Source organism: Buceros rhinoceros, unplaced genomic scaffold (assembly GCF_000710305.1).
Source record: "Buceros rhinoceros silvestris isolate BGI_N320 unplaced genomic scaffold, ASM71030v1 scaffold26382, whole genome shotgun sequence".
Classification (NCBI taxonomy): domain Eukaryota; kingdom Metazoa; phylum Chordata; class Aves; order Bucerotiformes; family Bucerotidae; genus Buceros; species Buceros rhinoceros.
The window spans coordinates 17,413-28,001 of record NW_010401067.1 but is presented as its reverse complement, the minus strand read 5'-3'; the positions used below and the strand labels follow the sequence as shown (position 1 = coordinate 28,001).

The window sequence follows — 10,589 nt, the reverse complement described above, 5'->3', positions numbered from 1 at the left end:
GGCAGGTTCAATTCCCACAGCAAAGCACTGACCCCGGGGCTGGCATTGCTCCTTTTAGGGCAGCCAGAGCCAGGCTGGGGGCTGGCGCGGCTGAGTTCTGGAGCCAGACAGAACAAACGGAGCAGAACTGGGGATTTTCAGCCAAGGTGATCAAGAGCCTGATTCGTTTTCTTCTCCCGTCCGCCTGTTTGCCTCTCCCCTAGACCCCAGACACGGCAGCTCAGCGACTCCTCTGCAAGCCCCCTGTCTCGGGTGGACGGGCAGCAGTCTCTGGCCAGTCCAGCAACTGGAGAAGCTGCTCCCTCCGCAGGGCTGGGAAAGGGGAGGGCACTGGGAAGCACGCCTTGCCCGCTTCCCTGGAAACAGAAGAGACTGCCCAGTCGCTCCCTGCGTCAGACCAACTGCACGCTGGTATGTGCCGAGAGTACATTCCAATTTCTTTTTTTGGCATAAATGTACATTTTTGGCACTGCGGAAGAACCGGTTTAGAGCCCTGCTGTGCAGGGGACCTGCCCTGGGTTCAGTCTGACGGGCAGTGCGGGAGAACCGCCTGGCTCAACCACCCCCAGGGAAAGAATTCTTCCAGCTAGTCCTGCAGAAGAGTTGAGAAGCCCCGTGGGCAGGGCAGAGAGTCACACAACTGCGCCGATGCGAAGGCTACAATTCTCTTTAGGGGGCTTGTTAACCTCACTGAGTGCTCCTAAAAAGCTGGTTTTCCTCAGCTATTTTTAGAAGCCTGATAAATTTAGAGTCGCCCTGTCTGCACAGCGATGCTGCGTCGGGGCTGGAGCAGTTTCTGCATCAGAACATTCTGCTCAGGGACGGCTCTAAACGTGCGGCGATGGCTGGGCGGGGGCCGCAGCGGAAGCTTTACTTACTAAGCATGTTTGAAGGTTTAAAGTCACCAGTTCAGGACAATGTGCACCAATGTATTTCAGAGCTTCATCCTCCAGCTGGAAAGAGAAATTCAGAGATTGGAGCAACCTGCTGATACCCAAAGCAATCTTCAAAATCAAGCTTTGAGAACACGAATGTCTGTGGTCGGGTACCTGGCGGGGAGGGTGAGGCACCGCAGCCTCACACACAGCACTGAGCACGTGCCTTTGATTTCCCATCTCAGGAAGAGAGTTCAAAGACCCACAACAGCAAGTTACTGATTTAAAGGAAAGCTGATCTGATCAAACACGCGTAACTAATGCAGCAAGCAGCGAGATCAGAAACTCTTTACAGGAATTAAGGGAATGCTTCACTAGCGAGGGCCCGTAGCGTGTTCGTGGCGCAATGCTGGAACTCAAAAAAAAGAGTCTTATTTCAGTGTGAGGAGCACAAACATACCCAGGTTGCTTTCTGATGATAAAAAGCCTCCTATTCTTAAATGTAGGAGAACAGATGGTGAGTAATTGATAACAAGGATGTATTGCCATCAGTATTACTCACAACTCCGTAAATTACTAGAAACTCAAGCTGTTTCTGTGACCTGAATCCTCAGAACAGGCTGATTGCTGAGGCTTGAACGGAGTCAGTTTTACAGCCACGTACACCCACCTCACGCACTAAACCCCTGGCAGCGGTGTAAACGTGAAAAAAACCTGCTGCCTACAGCTCTTGGAGTGGGGCTCTCGTGCACACACAGATATTCCTGTTCCGGGACAGAGCCAGGGCATCACTGCTTCGCTTATTGTAGGAACTGCTCCGGGCTGTGCGGCCACACGCAGAAGTATGGTTTTATTTCTCAAAAACCCTATAGAGCAGTTTATCCACACACAGCAGGCAAAAGTGGCACTTACTGACTCGCACTTAAGGAATCCCTGTCCCCAAGAATAAAACCAAATCCAAGACAAGTAAGCGCTGTCAATGTTCGAGCACGAGGACCTCACAGGTCACGTTCCAGGCCTGCCTTGGGGCATCTGAATGCTCGGGAGTCCCTGGGTCACAGGTTTCAACTCCTGTGGGGTCAGTTTTACTCTCTTTTTACAAGGACAAAATGCGAGACATGCGTTTGCTCCTTCCAAGCCCATCGGTCTGCAGAAAGGATTAGCCCCACGTTCCCTGTGAGGTGCCTTTGCCAGGGGCTCTGGCTCATTAGAGCCGTAACGCTCAGTGCTGATACTCCCACGCCCCAGCTCATAACCGCTGTAACTCCTTCGCTGAGTTGTAATAGAGGGCAATCTTTAACCCAAACTTTTCAATGATTTGCCAGGTAAGACAGTGAAGAAAGATGAAGATTCTCTTTGACCATCTAGAAGGTCCAAACGACACGCAGAAGTTCCTCCACCAGTGCGGATGAAGTACTGTCACGCTTTTAACAAGCTGCTGAGCCAAACGGATGGGTCTGGCCACAAATAACAAATTCATCTCCTCTTCAAAAAACGTTTGCTCAACGTGTTCCCAAAGGGAGAAAAGAAGAATGACTCTACAGCTGGATGTGCCATTTGTTCACTGTCCCTCTCTCCCTGCCAAGCTCAAAGCTACTAAAGAATTTCAATAAAAGCCGTTAATTTCCAGCAGACTGTGAGCGATTGCAGGAACCTAACATCTCTGGACATAGAAAAACCCACACCGCTCTCAGTTAGGGCAGCACCAAGGCAGCTGTTGGGGCTCCCCGTGGGGCCATACCTGTGTGCAGCCCTTCAGGAACAGGGCTTTGAGTCCGCCGCAGCCTCTCACCAGCGCCTGGATGCCGTCCTTGGTCACTTGGTCGCACCAGGAGATGTTCAGCTGTTCCAGCAGCGGGCACCCCTCACTTTGGAGGCGAGAGAAGAGGCTGAAAACTTGGGTTTGTCTTGGAAGGAAATTCTGCTTTCTAGGGAACTCCTGTTTGTGTAACCCGCAGGAGCACAGACATACACCCGCACCCCCCACCCCCACCTCCAGAGACAGTGTCCAGAGCTCTAAGCAGGGTATCAGTAGGGTAAAAGACCACCAGTTTAACCCATTTTGGACACCTCCCTGCTCCTGCCATTGTGTATTTAAGACAGTGGCAGCACAGATCTGACCGTGTGGAATTACAGACCCTCGAGAGAAGGAAAAACCAGGCTTCAAGGTATTTTAACGTAGCTACAAAAATAATTTAGTCACTCATTTGTTCTCTCAAATCTGTGTTCTCTTCTGCTGTCTAGATTCACCCCCCGGTATTTTCTGCCTGTGATACAGCTTTCCTGTATTTTCTTTTATTTCACTCATATATCACTTGATTTGTTTTGTTTTTTTTTTTAATAGCTTGGCATCTGTTGTTACTTGTAGTCCTTTTTTTTTGCCTTCTTTTCTCTGTCCCAGTATCTTCCCACCAAGGTCTGTCTGTCCCTTCCTTTTCTAGATTACTTGGCAATTCCACTTAGCAAATTTAAGCAGTTTAAAAAGACAAATAGTCTCCTGCTGGTGTTCACCTCCCAGCTCTGTAAACAATCGCTAAGCACACGATGGTCCAGCCAAGAGCTGACTGTTCGTAAATGAGCATTTAAAAAGGCAGACTAAGACTTCTGTCTCCCCTGAAATCCCTCCTCCAAGACTTTAATTGAATATAATTCTTCTTCTATCGCTAATAACCATCAGGATAGATACAAACGGGTCAAGGGCAGCTTTTAATGAGTCCTCCTCCTCCTCTGTCCCAGCAAACCAAGACACACAAGGTGCGAACGCTGAATTCCATCACCCCTCAGCCTGAGGCAGTCCCTCCAAGGCACCCGGGGGCCACAGTGGGTCCAACCACCTGGAATCGACCGCAAGAGCCCAAGGTGCGACTCCTACCTCAGCGCCTTCAGAGACAGGTTGGTTATGGAAGTGCAGGAAGCCAGGTCGAGGTGCCGGAGTTTAGAGCAGAACTTGCTGAGGCTGGTGCACGTGCTGGAAGAGAGAGAGCAGAGGAGAACCCCCCGCCCCGGCAATCGATGTGTTCAGTCATACACCATCCCAGGACACCCACGATGTTCTCTAAGCGATTATTTCATCTACCGCACACGCAAGCCTGGCCTTCCCTCCAACGAGGGGTGGAGACGCTATCACACAGAACAGGGGGTGACGCGGCAAGCAAAGGAAGGTTACTCACGCATCTGTGATCTTGGTACAGCCATTCAGGTTCAATACTTCGATGTTTCTGCAGTTCTGTGCAAACGTCCTTTACGAAAGGAGAGGGAAAACACTGTGTTTTTGAGGCTTCCAGGAGCTTTACAGCATTTAACTGACACAAACACAGTTTTACGCAATTGTCTCAAACGAAATAAGTAAATAAAATCCATTATTTCTGTCGTCCCACGTACTGCCTTGGGATTTCCCAGGCTAAAGGCAACGGCCTCTAACTTGGTGCCAGTCACCACCTGGGCTGCGGCAGCAGCTGCGTTATTTTAGGGAGAACTGAGAAAAATGGCTACTGGGTGAGGTTAAAAAAGATAAATTTAACCGGCTTCCGTGCTACCGCTCTGGCTGTTTTCAGTGAGACTCATGGGCTAAAGGCCTCAGTTATAACTACCGCGATCCCCTGCGGCTGCAGGGGCTGAACCACTCTTTACATTGCGCTGACAAGCGGCAAGGAGCCACCCTGCTACCTTAACGCGTTGTCCCCCACTCCCAGGCAGCCCCGCAGGCTCAGCTTCCGCAGGAAACCCCCACATCGCTTCGAAATATTCTCGACTACACGGCCCTGTCAGAGACAGAAAAATTCCATGAAAATCCAGAAGTCACCCGGGTCAATCAAAAAGCTGAATTCAACAGTTTGCAGATCAACAGCAGTTTGTTATTCTGGTAAAACAGAGCTAAGATGCCAGACCTGCCGGGATAAGGATCCAGGGGCAGGGTTATTCAGCTTCTGAAGATGGAGAGACAAGGAACCAGTCCCTACAGCTGCTCGGGGACTGCCCCAGCAGGACGGAGGCAGCGATGCCACTGCTACGACACGGGCAGCAAGATCTAAAAACAAGCACAGTCAATGGACTGTGAAGGGATTTACTAAACTTCTATTTGAAAGAGAGAGGAGGCAGAACCAGCCCACAAGTTTTATTCTCTCAGAAGATTCAAATGTTTGTGTTCAAGAATTCTAGAAAAATGGGTTTTTAGTTTCAGATTTGTAATCAGTGGAAGCTCCAAAGACCCTGCTATGAGCTAACACATACCCAGCTATTTTCCCTATGCATCCAGCGCCAAAACCACTGAGAATATTTGGATCAGCATCCCGAAATCCAAAGACCTTCCCCTCTGCCTTAGTCTGCGTGGCTGATCACCACAGAACGGGAACATCACTTGGCTCCTCCAGTACCAGTTGGCTTTTAAGACCTCTGTAATGATGAAGAGATTCTTCTATAATCTTTTTCCACTCTAAAAACATACCAAGCATCAAGCTTGGTACAACCTAATGCCACGATAAAGAGGGACACCAGCTTATCCAGGTCTCTGCAGGAGCTGCTGGGGACCCTCAGCCCTGGCTCTTGGGGCTGTGGGAGCAGCTCTGCAGCCACGGGGTGCTGCTGGCTGAAGCTGTGCTGGCTCAAGCTGGACCTGCACATTCCTATGGAAAATCTAAAATGGTCTGAGTGGTTCTGCGATTCCTCTAGCAAACCAATGAATTCACAGGCTTGAATTAGAGGATTATAACACGGTTATATAGAGGGTTTCCCATCAACAGCTGGGTTGACAGTGCTTTAAAGCAAACATTGGAAATTCTAGCAGGTACTTTTAGGTCAGGTACAAACTATTCAAGCATTTTGTTTTAAAAGGGGACGTCCATGCTTATGCAAGAACACGTGTTTGCTATGTAGAGTGGTGAACAAAGAGACATTAAAATCATGAAAAAAACACCGGAGACTGAGCAGCACCTGGTTTGTATTCGCAGCACTGCTGGCTCTCGAATGCAGAGCAGGGACAGCAGCAAAGCAGGCACCACCGACAGCTCCGTTCCACCTCCACGAAGTAAATAGTTATATGGGACTAGAACTCTCCAGGCGTGTTGAGAGATAACCGATTTATTATCAAGAACAAAAACCTTCCTTCCGCAAGTCTCCGGTCGCTCAGACCCCTGCAAGCCCGCAGAAGTCACAGTACCACAGGCCCGTTCCCTTACCCCTGCTCTTAGCTCTGCTGCTCAGATACAGAGCTGACAACAAGAGACTATTTTAACTCTTTCCTCCACAATTAAGGTGGATTTCCCACCAGCTCCCACCTGGGCTACACCTCTGTCTAGAACAGTTAAAAGGACACTCTCTATCTCCCTCCTCCAACACGTTTTAAAGAGGATACAACAGCCTGACAAACAACTGCAGTTGTTTGTTTTCCCCTCTTCCCTTTTCTTGATTACTGCAATTTTGATTTTACGAACAGCACGACACCAGCATCCGCTCCCAGTGCCAGCAGCCCTCCGCCAGCAGCTTCAGAACAGCTACCATGGAGCGCTCCCAAAGCTGCATCTTTCAGGAGCAATTTTGACCTCAATCCCTTTAACAGCCTGCAATTATATTTCAGTTTTTGATATTAAAGACAGAGAGGGAAGGACAGCCCCACTGCAGGCCACGTCCCAGAGCCACCCAGCCACAGAGGTCTGAGTCAGTGCTACGCTAACGTTCCTCTGAGTGACAGGAGAAGCAGCTCCGATCCTGCTGTCTGGAGGCAACAGTTTTCCACAGGAACATCTTCTGCTCGTTGCTGTTTGCCGAACACAGCCGGAATACTTTCTTTCGATGACTGCCTTTAAGTCTTGATACAGATAGATAATTCTGTCCATTTTCAAAAGCTGAATGGATTGCCAAGACTTTAAAGACTCCCTGAAGCTAAGAAGAACTGAAATTAATGATTTCTATTCTCCAGGGAAGGTAAAAAGGGTTACGCTGGGAGTATTAATCCATTCTAGGCTGTAATTACACTTTAACAAGAAAAATGGGTTTGTATGTCACTTAATTATACCTCAATATCCCTCTGGAAATCAAACAGGTCAATTCGCTGCCAGTTACTGCCATCCAGGGCCAGCACATTCCATGCCTTTATCGGGGGAAAAAATGTAAATGTGGTGTTAATATGAAAATAAACCCCCCGCCAGTGAGGACCTAGTTACAGTTTGTTCCTTCTAGAAACAACATTCTGTCTCGGATGTAAAAGCCAACACGTTATTACAGCCACCAGGCAGAGGGTGCGGTTCCCAGAACAGCTGGCTGCAGCAGGTCCCCTCACCTCCGCATCCCCCTTGTCGCCAGCCCCCGGACAGGCAAAGCCCATGGTGTTCCCATGCGAGGCGGAGAGGGGCTGGGGTCTACCTCCTCTGCAGCTACCAACACCTCTGGAGGAGGCTGGCAGGACCACCTGCAGCTGGAGGCGTTTCACCAAGCCGGACTTTAGCTGAAGCCCACAGAGCTATGAGCTGCTTAAGGAAAAAACCAGCCCTGAACGAAGCAGACACTCACTTTTCTTCCATCCTTCAACTACACCAAGGCAGCAAAGTCAACCTGCACCGACTGGGCAGCATCTCTGGGCCTCAAAATTTCTGTATCTTCACCAAACCCACAAGATGCCCTTTTCGACTCATCTGAGTTTGGTGTTTGCAGCCCTCCTGAACAAACCCTGGCTGGCTGGAGAGCACCTGGACAAAGGCACCCACCTCCCCTTCGGGAGCTGCTCGGGGCCCAGGACATCGGCAACGCTATCTGAGCTGTGTGTCCCCCTTCGCTGGTGCCACCAGAAGTTTCTGGTATTGCAGCGTTAAAACTGGACACTAAATTTAAACAATAGGTGAGTTGTACAAAGCTCCCTGGTGCGAATCCTCCCGGTTCCACACGCGAAGGGAGGCTGGGGCAAGAGGACTGTCACCCAAATCCAACCGACGGTTAAAATCCCCCCCAAGGGGGCTGGTTCTTACCCTGGAAACTTGAGCACAACGACACAGGGTGACCACATCCAGGAATGAGAAAATGCTGTAACAGAAATAAAGGTACCTTATTGGTTATTTACATTTAACACAAAGAGAACGTGGAAATAAAAGGGGGAAAAAAAGAAAAGACTGGAGACAGCAAAACTTCTTTGTAATTCAGCTGAAAGCTGAGCTGTGAAAAGAAGCGCAGACCTAGCAGTTCACCAGTGGAAGTACAACACGGTGAAACGTTCACCTTGCACCTTGTAGCATGTTCAGACAGTGAACAGAATGATTGTTCTTCCAAACAGACACTCGGCAGTGGAACGTTCAGTCAGGGCAAGGTATGGCAGACCGATCACGCTGGGCTGGTTCGGCTCCTGTGCGACACGGGAGCATCGCTGGGCCCAGCCCCCCCGTTCCACAGAACCCCTCCAGGACCAGCTCTCCGAAGCACACGTCGGTCCAGAGATTATTTCCCCTTTTTCATACAGCGGTGCTGGGTATGAAGTGCTGTCACAGAGGCAGGAGAACTCTGCTCTGCCAAGCCACCGGTCAGTCTGCTTGCCTGCACTGGTCTCCGGGAGAGAAGGGGATGAGGCGATGCGGTCACTCTGGTATGTCGCTGCTCCGCCAGGGCACACCCAGCAGCTCAGGCCAACCCCGGGCTGCTGCTGTCCTCTTGGCTGGGCTGAAGGAATTCGGCAGCAGTACTCTGCTGCACTGGGCTAAGACACCCCTGCGCTGACCTCAGGCACGCACAGCCCGGTCCGTGAACGCAGAAAGCACCGAGCCCGGTTAAAGCTCCCAAATCTGCACCCACACGGTTATTTTGTGGTTTATGGTCATTCAATGTTGGAATGGTCATTCAAACGATCATGTCACAAACAGAGGAGGGCAAGTGGGCAGGAAAAAGATCACAAGGTTTCATGCTCTTCGATAGCAATTATAAAACCACGGGATGAAATGTTGCTGCAAAGATAACGCGAGTGTCTGACCACAGGAACTCACCTGCATGTTCACTCCCCCGTTCTACACTTGAAGACCACCAGAAAGAGAAGGCAAACGTTACCAGGGGCAAGAGTTAACAGTGTGGGGTGAGCGATTTTGTTCCAACACTACAAAAACCCTCATGTCAGATGAAGTACGGCTGTCCAGGGGAAATTCTGAGAACAAACTGAACTCCAGTGCTCCAAGAGCCTTCAGCCAAGAGCATGGCGTTACCCAGATTCGCGATCGTTTGGATACCTGCACCGCTCGAGTCCCCTCCCGCAAGGCTACGGGTGTGGGGTGGTGTGCGAACGTCCTGTGCTCCCCGCAGATCCTCTGGGCCAGGAGAGGCTCAGAACAAGACGATGGTGCTGGCAGCATGTTGTTCTTGTGACTTCCGAACTTCAAACAGCCGGTACCAACGCGATACTGAGACTCTGCTGCAGAGAGCAGGAAGCTGGAGGATGAACTCGCCTGCCCAGACAGGTACAGAGATTTCATCGGAATGAAGAGCGCGGGAACGGGTAAAGCTGGGGGAAGAGGTGCCGAGAACAACGAACCAACATCACGCGAGTGCCGAGGGTTAACTTCGCACAATGCACAACAATACAAGGAAAGCCTGGGGAAATGAGGGAAGCTCGGGAAAATTCTTGCTTTCACCCCAGATTCCCGTCATAGCAGCAGCAAAGTACCAAACTCTGCAGGAACAGCGGCGAGGTCAGGAGCGACGCAAGCTTTCTGTATTTTCATTAAAATCGCCTTCTCCGTGGAAATCCCAGGCTATTAATAACCCTCTCATCCCTCGATCGGGGCTATTAGGTCTCAGTCCAATTCTTCTCTACTTCCTGCTCCTCCCTTCCCAGTCTACCCCCCAGGAGAGGGACGTCACACAGAACACTGGCCCCTCACCTCTGAGGTTCACCGTGCTGAGCAGCGCCAATGGCTCCTTTGCCTAACCCAGAGACTGGGGCTCTGAAAAGCTCAAGAGCCTTTTTCAGCGTTTTCTGAACTGCTGTTGTGTTTGTTCACGACCGTGCGCCAATGACTCAGCGGGATCAGGCTGCACAAATGACTCCTCCAGCAGCAGACGCTCTGCTGCGCAGTTTGGTGAATTCAGAACTGGCTCCAACTCCAACCCTTCCCACGGGCTGGGCTGAGGAGCCAGAGCGCAGTTAAAGTCTTGCGGGCACAATGACCCGAGCTAAGTGTTCCGACATGGCCCTGAGGATGGGCTTTTTCCCCAGCAGCTCCTTGGAGAAGAATATTTAAAAAACCAACTAAAAACCCCCAGGAACAAGCTGCCCACATAGCTAAGCCATGACTGAGCATTTGCTATCTTCTGAGAGGGGCTCGGTGCGGGCTGTCAGGGCTGGGTCTACCTTCGGCAACCTGCACAGTGTAAAATAAAGCAAAGGCAACCTGTGTGTTCTCCTGGAATAACACGTGTTCCGCTATACCCTGCAGCTCCGTGAAAACTGGGCACGGCAGTGAGGAAACACTGACAGGAAACCGGGATGCAGCTTAGCCAGTCAGCTCCAGACCCTCTCCCAGTACAAGAGGAACACCAGGGAGGGGTCATCCTGCTGGGACTGTCCCAGAGCACCAGACCCTTGGAAAATACCTGCAGCTCTGGTCAGGTTCGGTTCCTCCGGCAGGAGGCTAGAGCAGCACGACCTGAATGCTGGTTCTGCCGTAGCAGAACAGAAGGTACAGGGCTGGGACGTTGATTTTCCGTGCACACAGGGGACTCCTGGTTTGCTGGCAGCTGCCTGCTGAA

The 10,589-nt window shown here is 50.8% G+C and overlaps 1 protein-coding gene across 1 annotated transcript in view; it reads right to left on the bottom strand.

Annotated features, from left to right (window-relative positions):
- LOC104489936 (F-box/LRR-repeat protein 20) overlaps positions 1-10,589 on the bottom strand; it is a 20,332-nt gene that overhangs the window by 5,949 nt on the left and 3,794 nt on the right. Inside the window, exons 2-8 of the mRNA XM_010132156.1 lie at positions 7,832-7,886; positions 6,886-6,960; positions 4,542-4,636; positions 4,046-4,114; positions 3,748-3,843; positions 2,617-2,743; positions 879-953 (exon numbers count right to left, since the gene is read on the bottom strand). Of these exons, the coding sequence (XP_010130458.1) occupies positions 879-953; positions 2,617-2,743; positions 3,748-3,843; positions 4,046-4,114; positions 4,542-4,636; positions 6,886-6,960; positions 7,832-7,886 (592 nt within the window). The remainder of the gene's footprint in view (positions 1-878; positions 954-2,616; positions 2,744-3,747; positions 3,844-4,045; positions 4,115-4,541; positions 4,637-6,885; positions 6,961-7,831; positions 7,887-10,589) is intronic.